This window comes from Phoca vitulina, unplaced genomic scaffold (genome assembly GCF_004348235.1).
Source record: "Phoca vitulina isolate PV1807 unplaced genomic scaffold, GSC_HSeal_1.0 scaffold54, whole genome shotgun sequence".
In the NCBI taxonomy this organism is placed as follows: domain Eukaryota; kingdom Metazoa; phylum Chordata; class Mammalia; order Carnivora; family Phocidae; genus Phoca; species Phoca vitulina.
In genome coordinates, this window is record NW_022589757.1 from 4,610,416 (window position 1) to 4,625,561 (window position 15,146).

Genomic DNA, 15,146 nt, shown 5'->3' on the forward strand with positions numbered 1-15,146 from the left:
GGTCACAGAAATAAGTCATTGCAAAGCCGATTTCTAGAGGCGGCTTCTAGCCGGGCATGGGAGACCAGCGCTGTGTCACAGAGGAGTCATCGTGGTCCCCAGGTCACGTGGAGGGGAGAAGGGGGGAGGTGAGCAGGGTCTTTGTGCAGGGGCTTTCCCTGGAATTCGTTACCCATGCACCAGTGTGTCCGCCGACCTGGGGTGGTGTCTCTATTTTTATTCTTAATATGAAATCATAATTGACTTTGATATTCGGTAAGAAACAAATAATGATGATAACTTTGGTCTCCCTTGACTTCTAGGCAGTTTCCCTCCTCCTCTTCCAGTCTTCCCTGGCCTTTCTTCTTGTCTAGCTCACCAGGCCCACTTTCTCTACCAGGCAGAAGTGATTAGATGTTTCCTGTAACTGGCTTTGTCCCAGTTCTCTTCTCTTGAAAACCTCTCTTGGTAATCCTACCCACTTCTAAGGCTTCAGTAATGGGAAGAAAAATCTTCTTAGGAAAAAAGAGTAGATGATTCACATCAGCCGAGGAAAATGAGAAGGTGGAGAAGAACTAAGGCCTCTATTTGGGGATCTCAGAATCGCGATTGGGGGAGCACAGATTCCGGAGGAACCAGAAAAGTATGATCACGTGAGGAAAGCAAAAGGTTTTTATGAGAAAGGAGAGGTTAATTCCATGATTTAGATAGAAAAGAGAAAAAAACAAAACAAAAAAACCCAAAAACCTGCTAATTTGGTGCTGACCAGTGGCGCCACTTCGGATTATTAGCTTATTGATGATTTTATTGGTGCTATCAAATGAAAGTGTCCCTGGCACGTATTAATTCACTTCACTGTCCTCACATGATCCAAACGCCAGTTGCTCTGTTGAAATTTTATGAGCAACTGCTCGTAAAACAGTCACCGGCTGTGGCCCAGTTCAAGGGTTCGTTAGTTGGAAAAGGAAATGGAACTTTGAAATGGAGCCTTTTTTTTTTTTTAAGATTTTATTTGTTTATTTGAGAGAGAGAGCTCGAGCGAGCAGGGGGAGGGGCAGAGGGAGAGGGGGAAGCAGACTCCCCGCTGGGCAGGGAGCCCGATGCCGGGCTCGATCCAGGACCCTGAGATCCTGACCCGAGCCAAAGGCAGACGCTTAACTGACTGAGCCACCCAGGTGCCCCAAAATGGAGTCTCTTGTGTGCAGAAATTTTATATAATTCCACATACGTTGTGGAATTCTGGGGCAGCCTGATGAGGGTGTAGCGCTCTGATGAACCCTTCCTTGAATAATGTTTTTATTTTTAATTAATTAATTTTTAAAAGCTTTTATTTTTAAGTAATCTCTACCCCCAACGTGGGGCTTGAACCTACAGCCCCAAGATCAAGAGTTGCGTGCTCTACCGACTGAGCCAGCTGGGCGCCCCGAACAATGTTTTTAAATGCATAAATTAAACACATGGGATTTCAACCAATAATGTTGAAATAAATTTATCAAAATATTTTTTTAAAAATCTGTGAAGGAGTAAGGTATATTGTGCACTACTTATTCATGAGATAACAAGATCTGACGACCCCCAGAATTTCAAAGCAGTGCTGAGTACTTGGAGATGTTGGCAGTAACTGTACCAGATTCTCCCTGGTGATGGACTCACAAGTGCTTCTAGTATTCCTGTGGGGTTTTGCCTGTTTTCGCAACTGAAGAGAATGTTAAATTTCAGTTAGAGAGCAGGGAAAGTAAAGATCAAGCTCAGAGAGTCCTGTGAATTCTATCCAAGGATCCAACGGTAAGAACACCTGGTCTAAAGATTTCTAGAAGAGATTGGAAATCCTCTTTTGTCTGCCTGCCAGGAGCCGCAGGGCGCACCATGTGGAAAGTGATGGAGCAGAGCCAGGGACAGGTGGGCAGTTACTCCACATCCCTCATCCCGTCTGTTCCATTTGTCTGGGCTTCTTGAGTCTCCTCTTGTCTTCCTCAGCACCCCTGTTAAACTGAAGTGAAATTGAAGCTAGTCCCTTCTCTTTGTCAGCAGCTGTTGTGTTTTGGTTTTGTTTGTTGGAGGGATTCTCTCTGGTTTTATTTCTAAATATAGCCTCTAGGGGAACCTGGGTGGCTCAGTCGGTTGAGCATCTGCCTCTTGGTTTTGGGTCAGGTCATGGATCTCAGGGTTCTGGGATCGAACCCCATGTCAGGGTCTGCACTCAGCGTGGAGTCTGCTTGAGGATTCTCTCCCTCTCCCTCTTCCTCTGCCCTTTCCCCTGCTCTCTGTCTCTCTCTAAAATAAATGGATGAATCTTTAAAAATATATATATACAGTCTTATAGGGGAGGCTGAAACTGCTCGTTACCTGGGGTCTTCCCCTCACGCTTCTATTAACTCAGATAATTGGGCTTTAAATGTGGATAGAAGTTAAAAATATCCAACTTCAACCTCTGTCAAAGGTTATGAAGTAGATTTTAAAAATTCCCCTCTCTCCACCTTTTTAACCTCGTCTCACCTTGGCCTCCCAAACACTGCATTCTCCTGGATGTCTCTTGCCTCCCTGCGTCTGTGTTGGTCCCTTCTGAATCCCTATCTGTTTCACACTCTACCAACCAGAGAAATGTAGGCGTGCCCCCCATGTTAGGCTTTAGGCTAGTTTTCTCTTCATTTCTCCCCCTTGATGATCTCTCCCAACCCTTGGTCTACCTCCTTTCCCATGTTCCTTGTCTGTTTTGTAGACCCCACCCCCCCATCTTTCCAGTAGTTCTGATTTCAGGGAAACTCAGCAGAGATTCTTTGGATACTTCCTGTGCCCTGAACAATAGGTTACACACTACGGCTACAATACTGAGCCAGTGGAGCTGGTCCCTGCCTTCCTGCACCCCATAACCTATCAGGGAAAGTCAGCCTTGAACAAATAATTTCAAGAGAGGGAATAGGATGGAGGGGGAGTAACAGGTCATGCAGGGCTTGGTAATAAGGGAGAGCTAGCCTAGTTGGGGAGTTAGGGAAGTCTCTCAGAAGAAGTAATGTTTAAATTAGGACCTTATAAGTTAATTGAGAGGTAGTAGTGTAGGAATGGTGATTGGGAAGATCCGCACGAAATGCCAAAGTCTGGAGAAAATAGCAGGGAAGGAGCAAAAGATGTCTGGTGTGCTTTGGTGTAAAATTGAAAGAGGGTGTTTGAGTTCAGTGAGGCTACGAGGAGGCAGGACTAGACTGGTACACACTTGCCAACCATCTTAGGGGGTTGGGGGGACATCATCCTAAGGACAGTGGGGAAGCCCATAGGAGGTGTTCATCAAGCAGCAGAGTGCTTAGGTTTGCATTCTTTTTTTTTTTTTTTTTTTTTTTTTTAAAGATTTTATTTATTTATTTGAGAGAGAGAGAATGAGACAGAGAGAGCACATGAGAGGGGGGAGGGTCAGAGGGAGAAGCAGACTCCCCGCCGAGCAGGGAGCCCGATGCGGGACTCGATCCCGGGACTCCAGGATCATGACCTGAGCCGAAGGCAGTCGCTTAACCAACTGAGCCACCCAGGCGCCCAGGTTTGCATTCTTAAATGATTAACACAAGTACAGTATGGAACGTGGTTGGGAGGGGCAAGAATCCATGCAAGGAAACCGTGAGAGATGGTTATGGTCGCCCTCTTAAGAGACGATGTGTCGACCCTGCAGGAAAATCTGTCACCCTTGACTCCTGCCCGATCTTCCTTCACCTTCTCCTCAAGCCCATCAAACACTAAATCTTTTCAGATTTCTTTCCTAAAACAGTGTTGCCTGCACACCTCTTTTTATTCGCACTGATTGAACTCAGACTTCTTGTTTTCCTTCCTGAGCTGGCACAGTCATGTCCACTCTCCACCGGTGTTTCATTTCCGGGTCTCCTTTTCTCCTTCCGGTGGCATGCAATGTGCCTGCAGGTGAGCCCCTGGCAAACTTGGCTGCTCCCAAATGCACCAAACGAAGCCCAAGCTCCTCTTCCTGGCTTACAGCCACAGTGTGGTCCCTCCTGGTGCTGTCTGCCCTCTCTGCCAAGGCAAGCTCCTGTCCCTCCCACCTCACCCCCTCCTGGGCTCACCTCATAAATAGCCGAGGACACCATTGGGCAGGCTCCTTCCTCTACCTAGAACTCCTGTCTCTTCCAGCTCACCCATAGATGCATTTCAAGTCCCACATCCACCCAATTCCACATGCCCCCAAGCCCCAAACCCCAACCAGAATCAATCTCTCCTTCCTGCCCATGCACAGTGGTACTTCGGATGATGCATTATCTATCTAGTTGAACTTCTTACTCCCGTTTCACCATTGCGTGGAGTCTACCTCCTGTTTGAATTATTATGTATGAGATAGGCTGTCTCTCTGAATTATAAATTCCAGAGGACTAGGGAGATTTGTCACAGTCATTTCCGTGCTGCCTGTCCTGTGCTTATCAGACCTCAGCAAATGTTAAACTTGATTGTAGATGGTGGTAGGGTGATCAGATCCCCAAATTGTGGATGTCTCTGGGTCACATACCCAACCCCATTCTGGCTGCGATAGTCATCAAATGCACAAGAACATTTTACCAAGACTATTGCTTTTGTTTCTAAAAGTGCTAAATGGGACAAGTCTCATTAGGAGAAACAGCTAACAATTTTAGTGCGGAGTGCTGGGTTCCGTGTTGAAAGCTGAAATTCATTCTGTAGTATTTCTTGAGCCCTATTATGTATCCAGCACTAGGGAGGCATAGCTGTGAATGAAACGGATCTCTGTTCTGGAAGCATTTACAGGTGTGCAGTTTTCCATGAAGAGTTACAGGAGAATTTACATTTCCAAAACTGGGGAAAAAAATAATTCATTCCTTTAATAAAACATTATGTGTCCCCTGGCTAACTTTGGAGGGAAAAACCATACAGTCTTCACCTCCATACCCAGCTGGGCCAGGGGCAGTGTATGTGTTGTCAATATACAAGGAAGTATCAAAAGACAAAATACATTCATTGGGATACTTTTGTTGTATTTTATTTAAGGTTTGATTATTGTGATTATTTTATCCATTCTTTATCTCCCACTTTACCAAAACCCTGCAACAGGTAGGTTTTAAATATTTCCTCATATCATTTTATGCTTTTGGCTGCAAAGCATCAATAGATGTTAAGCAATAATAATAGTATGTACTATTTTTATTTTCTAGTAGTAAAAAAACTCATAATATTTCAGTTTCTAAGTTAGTTCTATATACGCCCAACATTGTCCTAGAAACTGGAGGTATGCAAAACGTAACTTATGGCCTAAAGTAGCTCACAGAAGTGCTATTGTATATAAGAATTGCATTACTATAGGAAGAAAGGAATGTATTACTAGAGGAAGATGCTTGTGTAGGAAGCTCTGAATTTTTCTTTCAAGGCTGGTTTGAAACTGGACATTAGGAACATATACTATGATTTTCTGAAATATGAGCAAATCTGGGGAAAACCAGAGCATCTAAACTCTCAGAACTGGGAAGGTTAGCAGAGGGGAAATATAAGAGACCTTTGGTGGAAAATGTAAATAATGAGGAACATATATATTCAAAAAGAGTAAAGAGTATGTTCCAGATGTCTCTGTATGCATGTATAAAGATCTGTGGCTTCAAATTTGACTAGATTTTGTTTGTTTGTTTTTCAAAATCTTTTCTAAGAATTGCCCTGGTGGAAAATATTCCTGAAGGCCTTAACTATTCAGAAAACGCACCATTTCACTTATCACTTTTCCAAGGCTGGATGAACTTACTCAACATGGCCAAAAAGTCTGTTGACATAGTGTCTTCCCATTGGGATCTCAACCACAGTCATCCATCAGCATGTCAGGTAAGCTGCATCTTCTGTGTGTGTGATGATTTTACTTATGTGCATCTTCCACGCCTTTGGGTTCTGGCCTTCACTTCTTGAGTTCAAGGTCTTTTTTTTAGTCTACCTCCACCCACAGTACCTGTACATCATTACATTCATGTGTATGTGCCATTGTTGATCATGTGTCGCTCAGCTCCTGCTAGAATGCCAGGTTTTCAAGGGTAAACTCATGTTTCATCTGTGCATATGGTAGGCTCTCCAACAGCATTGCTGATTTGGACCACTTCAGAGGGCGCCATTCACGCCATGGTATCTGTGGACAGCACACCCCAGAATTCTGCTTTGCTCCACCTGCATGCTTGTAGAGTGAACCCCATGCTTGCTTGCTGAGGCATTTATTTGGTTAATGGGTGTCATGATTCGCCTTGAGGATCCAGAGCCAACTTTTTTCTTTAATAGTGGAATCAAACTTCACAGTATAGTTGTATATTCTTGGCTGTGTCCTATTTGACTGAAGAGGAGAGAGAAATGAGCTAATTACAAGAACAGCTTTTAGAAATCTGATGAAATGATATAAATGAATTCTGAATGAAATGTTGTGGAGATAGGAAGGTGATTCTGGTCATCTCTGGGAGTTTTTTGTTTTATTTCTTGTTATTTTGTGTCGTAACGACCACAATAGCGCTGAGCCACCCAGGCTGTTCTACCCAAGTATATGACCACTGGCCTGCACTTACACATCCTATCTGGTCAAGGATAAAATCAGTTTTGTCATATATAAAATGTATTGGCATTAAGCCTACAATCACTACTTCATTGGTGCTTTGAAATCTTTTATTCAGTTGTACTATTTTAAAATCAAAGGATACCAGAAAATAGATAAAAACAAACAAACAAAACCCACAAAGGCTGTGCTGAGGAAGAAAATAAATTTACTAATTGTGTTCTGCACTTTTCTGCCTCTCCTGTTTACGCAGGTAGGTCAGGTATTTGCTGCTGCATAGATCATTCCAAAACTTAGTGGGATCAAAAATAATAATCATTTGGTCATGATTCTGGGTGGGGTTTAGCAGAGAGAACTCGTCTCTGATCCACATAGTGTTGTTTGGGGTGGCTGGAATGTCTGGGCCTCTCTCTGCATATGTCTCTCGTCATTCAATAAATGAGCCTGAATACTTTAAGGGGAGGTTATATCATAAAAGCCAAAAGCAGAAAGTATGAGGCCTTTTAAGATTTGGGCTCTGGGATCACAGCTGCTTCCACCCTATTCTATTGCTCTAAGCAAGTCACAATCCAAGATGGGAGGAGTGGCATCTATACGGGAATAAGGAAGATTGTTGGCAGGCATCTTTGGAAATTATATAACACAGTCCATTCTGGCCATAGCAATCCATATCTCTTCCACATATGAAGTACGCACCCCCATTACAGCAAAGTCTCGAAGTTCAGGATCTCCTCATCTGCATCAGGTCTGGATCAGGATGAGGCTCCTCATATGGGCTTCTCTTGATTTAGAAACCTGTGAACTAGAAGACAAGTCATATGCCTCCCGACACACACTCCCAACCTATAACGGGGAGGCAGTGATAAGGTAACTACAGCAGATACCTTTGTTTAAGTGGTGGGGGTGGGGGATGGAGAGCACAGACCAGTCCTGAGCCCATAGCAGTTTTGAAATCCAGCCTGACCCACTCCGTAAGGCTTCCAAGCTCAGAGAACAGGGCATGCTGCTGGGCTCGGATCTAGTTCTGCTCCCTGGGGGCGCTTTCCTAATCTGTGGTTCTCAGAAGCTCTTTGCTCCCCTCTGTATTGTTCTTTCTCTTCCATAAGAAATAGCCTGTGTTTGCTTCCAACTTTCTTAGTTGACTTCCTGCTAGTAGAATCTGAGGCCCCAGAGACCTCTGTTCATTTTAAAGCATCTCTGTTCCTTTTTTTTTTAGATCAAAATGATATAACCCCTTCAACCTTTGTAGACTTAATCTGTATCCAATCATAAACCACTCTGTTAGCAAAAACCCTGATGCCAAACACTTGGCGGTGGGTCTTCTCTACTTTGGACTGTGATTCAGGCTGCTTCAGGACCTGTCCCTTAGAAAGTTGCCGGGAGCTCTTTGGCTGGCTGAGGGGGCCTGTGAACTGCCCACCACTTTCGGTCTTTCTGAGATCTTGACGAAGAATCTTACTGCCGTGTCTGTCATTTCATCTGTACCCTGAGGCCATTTCTGACTTGGAGAGTATTTGCTGAATCGAGCGACTCTTCTAGATTCTCTACATTTTCTCAAACTTCTGCATGAAAACAGAACAGCGCTTCTGCCCATATACCACTAACGCTTTGATAACCTGCCTGAATAATCTCCTTAGCCAGGTCCACAAACCCATTAGTCAATGGGTTATTTCAGTTATCTGTTGTGGTGAAACAAACAACTCCAAAACTTAGTATTATTTCCTGTGATCCCAGGAACAGGATGCACAGCTTTTTGCTCCAATAGTGTTGGCTGGGATCTCTCAGGTGGTTGTGTTTGGCTGGGACAGTGGCTGGATCTGGACTGTCTGGGGGCTGGTCAGCTCTTGTTCTCCCCAAGTGGACACTCATCACTCAATAATCTAACCCTGGCTTTCTACCGGGCAGCTGGATCCCAAGAGGGCAAAAGTGAAAATTGCAGGACCTCTGAATTCCTGGGCTCCTAGAACATGACTTTGGCCACATTTTGTTAGTCAGAGCAAGTTCACAAGGTCAGCAGTCCACATCCAGGGGAGGGGCAAGAGATTCTAGCAGAAGCATGCCAGTTCAGGAAAGGGAAATTGTTGGCAGCAAACTTTGGAAACAATTTTCTATAGCAGGTTTGATGGTGTGAGCAAGAGATAATTCAAGTTGTCTTTCCTTTGTTCTGGACAAGACCAGCTCATAGCCACTGAATTGAGCAGGAACTACAAGCTTTCGTTTGACCTGCTGAGCCATGCTGGTATGCTGAGGCCCAGACCAGCACAGGCATCCATGCTGTGTGAGCCCCAGGCTGTCAACATCGTGGGCACCCCTGAAGAGCTGAGGGTATCAAGCACACAGTGGGCAGATTGGCGTTTACTCTTGGGCTTGGTGACATAGTTGAACTCTTTTCTGAAATGCTGTGCCCCCGGAATGATGGATTTTTCTCCCCAACTACAAAATGATCTTTGCTAACTGGCTTTATTTTTCCCAGAGGCTACTATTTCTCTCTGAGCCTGCCCTCAACCCTGGTTGGCTTCCAGGATTTCTGTAATCAATCTAGGCTGGGAGTTGATGAGGCTTGGAGGTCCCAGGGAACCTACAGCATTCTCCAGGGCTGCCCATTAAATCCATTTGCAGGATTCAGGGTGATTCTGGGACTGAGGCAATAAGCGGAGCATCTGGTAGTCTTGGCCAGCTCTGGGGACTGGTCCATGGTGGTTCAAACCAGTGGAACAGGGGTGCTCACATGTCTCTATAGGTAATGTAGAGTCCCTGGATGGGTAGTGTTAAATGGACATGATTCTCAGAAGCCACCTGAGGACCCCTGGCCTCTCCTTGCTTTTAACCTGACCTTTCACTCTAATCCTTCAGGTGTGAGCTAAACTGTCACTACTCAAAGTTTGGCCCTGGGACCAGAAGCATCTTTTTTCCCTGGGAGCTTATAAGAAATGCAGAATCTCAGGACCCACCCAGCCCTACCTGATTCAGGATCTCCATTTCAATAAGATCCCCAGCTGATTTGTATGCGCAGAAACATTTGAAAAGTTCTGAACTACCCCATTCAGCCCTCTTGTTCTACAAGCCCAGCAAACCCTCCTAGGCGTTCACACTATCGGGTTGAAGATGGATCAGAGAAAGGCTGTGTCATGGCTCATGGTCAGTATTCAGTTCTACTCATGGAGCGTGAATGAGGTTCTGAGTCTGCTTTGAATAACAGAGGCAAGCATGGTGCTAGGCATGTACGAGGTGCTCAGTAAGTATTTGCTAAGTAGTTGTTGAATGGCTTGTGTCAAACAGAGACAAAGCCAGACACTGGTTAAAGTTCTAAGGACAGATTTAAATCAGGAATATATTTCTGCAATAGGGAAGAGGGTCCGAGTGAACTGAACTGAACTCAGATTTGTACAGAGATGATGGAGCATTTTTTAGGGAGAATGAGGGAGGTGGGGGACTGTGGGCACTTAAATAGGACCAGGGAAGTAGAAGTTTATAAAAAGTGGGGAGAGGGGTTTGGTCCATAGGAAGCCCATCTGGGGTTTGCTAAGTGGCGCTTGTCAAAGCTAGGTTCCTACCCTCCCACAGAGACTGGGAGACAGGGGACTTCTCGTCAGGTGTTGGCAGGAACAAACAGCAAATTCTTTTGGCAATCTTGAGCCTTCTGAAGCAGGTGTGTTAATGGGGCAGGATCATCCTGGGTATGGGGCCTTGAACTGTTGAAACTGTTAGCATTTTGTTCAAGCCTTTTAATGAGGGAGGTGAGGAGGGAGCCAGGTGGGGTGGATGAAGTAATTTGTGCTGAGAGTCTGCAGTTTTTATAAGACAAGGTTGAGCCTGGGGAAGAAGAGGGCTCAGAGGAGCCCGGCTGGAGCTTGGTCAAGGAGAGAATATTAGCTGGTCACATGACCTCAGACGGCATTAAGGTGGGCATTACTCACGGGGAAAGAAGACTATGCCTGGAAGCTTAGTTCAGGTCACTCCAACAACCGGCCTCCTGGCAACAGTGGAGTCTTTCAATTTACTGCCAATAACCTGGCTGTGATTGAACTCACACAGCACCCCTTTAGGAGGACACCCCAGTTAGAACTGATGTCTTCTGGGGGAGTCATAGTGCTCCTGCCAAAGAGATGCCTCTTTGCTGCCTCTCGGATCTCTCACAGCACAGGGAGCCTTGTAGATTAAAAGCAGTCGGTTTCTGCAGATTGCTGGATGTAATTTCCTGCGTCTTCCTGAGGAGAGCTCTGCATGCACAGACAGGAAGGAGCGCCGGGCTTCACCTGCTTGCACAGTAAGTGGATTCAGGCAGGCTATGAGAGTGATCTGGGGACTAGCCATCCCTGCCTGTTTTCGGCCATGAGTACCACACCCTGTGTGGAATGGGGACCAGTGAGGCTCACAGCACTGTTTGGAGGGTTCTGCCCTCAGCATCGTAGTGAATGTTCTCCTCTTCCTCTGGTCTGGTCCGTTGGTGGCCAAGTGATGATGCTGAGAAACCCTGTGCAATCAGTCTCCACTGGTCGAACACCAGGTTTGGACTATGGGCTTTAAGGTGGGGGGATGGGCAAAATAGGTGAAGGGGACTAAGAGGTACAGACTTGCAGTTATAAAATCAAGAAGTCATGGGGATATAAAGTACAGCGTAGGGAATATAGTCAATAACATTGTAATAATTGTGTGGTGACGGATGGTACTAGACTTATCATGGTGAGCACTGCATAATGTGTAGAATTGTTGAATCACCGTGTGATCACCTGAAACTAATATATCAACTATACTTCAGTTTTTAAAAAAAAACAAGTGAGAAAACAACAAAAACCAAGGTGATACAAGTTAGAATGTCTGCCTGGCCTGCCTCTGTCCCACAGAAGTGCTAGCATTTTATGTGGGCACCAGACTTCTAGAACTTACAAGCCACACCAGGAAATAGGAGTCTACAAACAGGTTTGTGTGCTGGTGAGTCAACCCAAGCATCAGCCTTGAGATAAAAAGCATAAATGAAAGGGCAGTTCTTAGATTAATAACATTTGCAAGGAATTCATGCTTTCAGAGTGTTTTACCTGATCACATTTGACCCTGTCAAGGGCCAAATGACGAAAGCAAGCCATCAAATATTGCACAAACTCAAGATCCCTTCCTTCATGGAGCTGACATCCTAGCAGAGTTGAATCTGTTGCACTAGGATGAATAGGAAAATCTTAAAAGAAAAACAAATACATAAAAGTAAAGAGAGAGCAAGTCTATGGAATAGAAATGGTGCTTGGTGCCTGATTGGCTCCATGTCCCATCTTCCCTCATGCCGCCCTCCACCTCTAGAGCAGTATTTGCAAAGGGACCCAGGAGAACTTGTCTAAGTACCACATGTCTTGGATTTTAAAGATTATTTTGAAAGAAGCTGGTTCCCTTCTGTCCTCCCCTCCATCCTACCAGTGGAGGGTAATGGTGCAGAGGTCGGGAATAGGGCAAGGAACCCGTGTCCCGAAAGCGGGTCCTTACTGCCAACTTTTTCTCTTGAGGTACAATGTAAGGACCCTGGATTCTGTTCTCTTCAGGCCACTAAGTTTTACCATTCCTAAAAAAAAAGAAGGTACTAGCTGAATGCCTATTTAAGTTTTACCTGATCTTATCTTTCAAATGCAATAGGATATTCGAGACTCTGGATTCAATATTTAGCATTGTTCCACACAAAACACTAAAGGATCCAAATTTGTAGCAAATTCCCATGGCAGTTTTAAAGTTGAGCTGCTATAGTAAATAATGGGGCATTCTTGATATGTGAATATGGAATATGTGTGCAGGGAAAGGAAATAACATTGTACTTTATAAACACTATCTTGAGAATAGAAAATGCAGTGTCCTAAATATAACTATATTGGCCAAAAAAAAATTCATTTCAGAATTTGGGGGACCAATCTTTGGACCTGTGAGCATGCTTTTATTTTTACCAAGACCTTACAAATATTGGGATGTAGTCACTGACTGATTGGCTTATTGCACTAAAAACAAACAAAAAATGTTAAGAAAAATATTCATGCCCTGATAACCCAAATGAACAAATTTAAAATTTTTTAAAGATGTTCCAATATAATGAAAATTGGCCAAGGTTCACAGCTTATTTTCTATGAATATATTTTTTAAAAGAGTTTTATTTTGAGGAGTAAAAGAGTCAAACACGGTATTTACTTCTAAACCAACAGAGTCTGAAAAGTCCTACATGAAAACCATACGTGACACATAGATAATCAGGAACCATAACTGAGATTCGGCCCATCTACTTATTATACAACTGTAAACAAAATGCACTGAGAAATGGTCAGCGAGTGGCAGGTGGGCCCCAGCTCAGCAGAAAAGAGACACAGATCAACATGGCACATGACATCTGTGTCTTCTTTGGATGAGAAACAATTTCATCAGAGTGAGTGATGGTCATTATCCACAGGATGATGAATGTTGGACTTGTGCGTGTGTGTATAAACATGTTCATTAAAATGCATTTTTAATCTGTAGTTCTAAGAGGTTGCTGTTTTAATTCCTACCTTGAAAAACTCCTCTTGTCTTTTCCACGTTGCACTAGTATTGTGTTTGTTTCCTTCTGTGTGAAAAGAAACTGGTCAGTGACTTTCCTCTGTGTGAAAGCCATGTCAAGGGCTAGTGAGCTCTATGGTTCCTTGGTTACCATATTTTAAAATGTAATCAAAATATGTGGTCGAACAAAGGATTTTTGTTTCTTTCTATCCAGATGATGAGTTTAGACCCTGAAATACTGAAATTTCTAGGACAGTGTGATTGCTAATTTATGGGATAAGATGATGGGGATTTATGAAATCAAGACTGTTCAGGAAAAGCCAGGAAATGTGATTTGATGATTTTAGAGCTACCTGATTCTTTGGGAAAAACAAAAAAAAAAAAACAAAAAAAACCCCCTGTTCTCTGTGAGTTTGCTGTCAGAAACCAAAGGAAATAATTAATGAGCTGCAGCAACTGAATCTTTGAGATGCATTTATATGAAATCAATTAGTTACTTGTCTACCTTGAGTCATGTTTGCCAGTTGATGGTACATCACAATTAATTTTGAAAAATCAGGATTTTAAAAACGTAGTGGTATTCGCTCAATGAGTAACACGCTAGTGAGTAACACGAATGGAAGTTTGGTGAGCCAAGGGTAGTTTGGGAGAGTACAAGCCAGGATCCTGTCTCTACACAGTAGGTGGTAGGCAGACTGCAAAGGTGAGTGAGGAGGGAGGGGTTTGGGTTCCTTTTTATCTACTTATCCGCTGTGTGACCTCAAGTGAGAGGCTGAACTCTGTAGGCCTTGAATTCCTCATCAACAACACCAGGGTCACAGAGCCTACCTTGTAGGTTGTTGTGTAGATCATACTAGTTAATGTATGTGAAGAGTATAGCAGTGTTTGGCCTTTTTATTATGTGTTTGTTAGAATCACGAATGTTATTTGTGTGCACACTGCAACTCTAGTTCAAATCAGTTTTATTTTACTAACAAATAATGAGTTCTTATTATATGCTTTACGCTCTGCTGGAAACTGGGATGGTTACATCAAATTAAAAGAGAAATAGTTTCTAAAAATGTGAAGCTCTGGGTAGATAAGAAGGATTATGCAAATTATCTTTATATATACAATTGTGAATTTCATTTATTAAGTACGAATCCTTATACAAACACACACCCTCACAGAGTCTTGCTTTCACCCCTCTGCTCATTTACACCCACATGTGTGCCCGAACACACACATATCTTGGACAACTGATATCTTGAATCTTGAATCCACAGGAAGTCATGTGGTCTTCTCAAACCTATAGCCACTTCTGATTTTTGTTGATTGGTCAATTGGTTGGTTTTCTGCTCTTTGTTTTGGTTTTAAATTGAAGACCCCTACACCCAGGCAACATTGAGAGCTCTCACCTTGATGTTGATGGGACACTTTCTGCAGTCTGGGCCAGGCTTTTGCATCCGAGTGTGACTCAGTTGGTCCATCCTGTAGCCTGCTCATTCCTTGCTAGCAATATTCTTCCTGACTGCAGATGTAGGTAACCAACAACCAAGGGCTTTTGATTTACCTAACTTAGAAACCTCTTCCTTGTCCCACTTGTTTCATAGATGGCTATGAACACAGATGTTCACGGCTGATTCATAAATGGTATTATTAACATTTTCTATTAGAATCACTGTATGATTCAAGCCCTCCTAGGAAACCTGCTATCTGGAGGGGTCAGCTAGGGTTCTGTGCTCCCCACATCTTTTCCATTCTTCCTTTTTTTCCCACCCCTTCTGTTCCAAAGTGGGTCCATTCCCTCCCCAAGTATTGAAGGAGACTTCATTCATTCATTCATCATGTAGACAGTCAGCGTCCACTTTGCAAAACAGGAGTATTTCTGGAACCAGGAGAATCCTGTTTTTGCCTGTGTCATTCTCATGTAGAAGTCTGAGAAAAGTACCCAATAATTTTGCAGCCTCATCATAATATTTAATTGGAATTTCTTTTTTTGCTGAATTTTTTTGTAGTCTAGGAAAAAATCACAACATTCCTGCTTTTCATTTTGCCTGAAAGGAGATGAGCATGGTTGGTGGAGATTGGATTCTTTAAGTAATTGAAATTCTTTGAGCCAGTTGCAATTAAGAGGTTGGTGCATTGTAATTAGTAGGTTGGTGTGAGG

The 15,146-nt window shown here is 43.6% G+C and overlaps 1 protein-coding gene across 3 annotated transcripts in view; it reads left to right on the top strand.

The window, feature by feature from the left end:
• PLD5 (phospholipase D family member 5) overlaps positions 1–15,146 on the top strand; it is a 416,609-nt gene that overhangs the window by 198,053 nt on the left and 203,410 nt on the right. For all 3 annotated transcript variants that reach the window (XM_032389318.1, XM_032389319.1, XM_032389320.1), the window contains one exon: positions 5,622–5,790. In XM_032389318.1, coding sequence (XP_032245209.1) covers positions 5,622–5,790 — 169 coding nt within the window. The remainder of the gene's footprint in view (positions 1–5,621; positions 5,791–15,146) is intronic.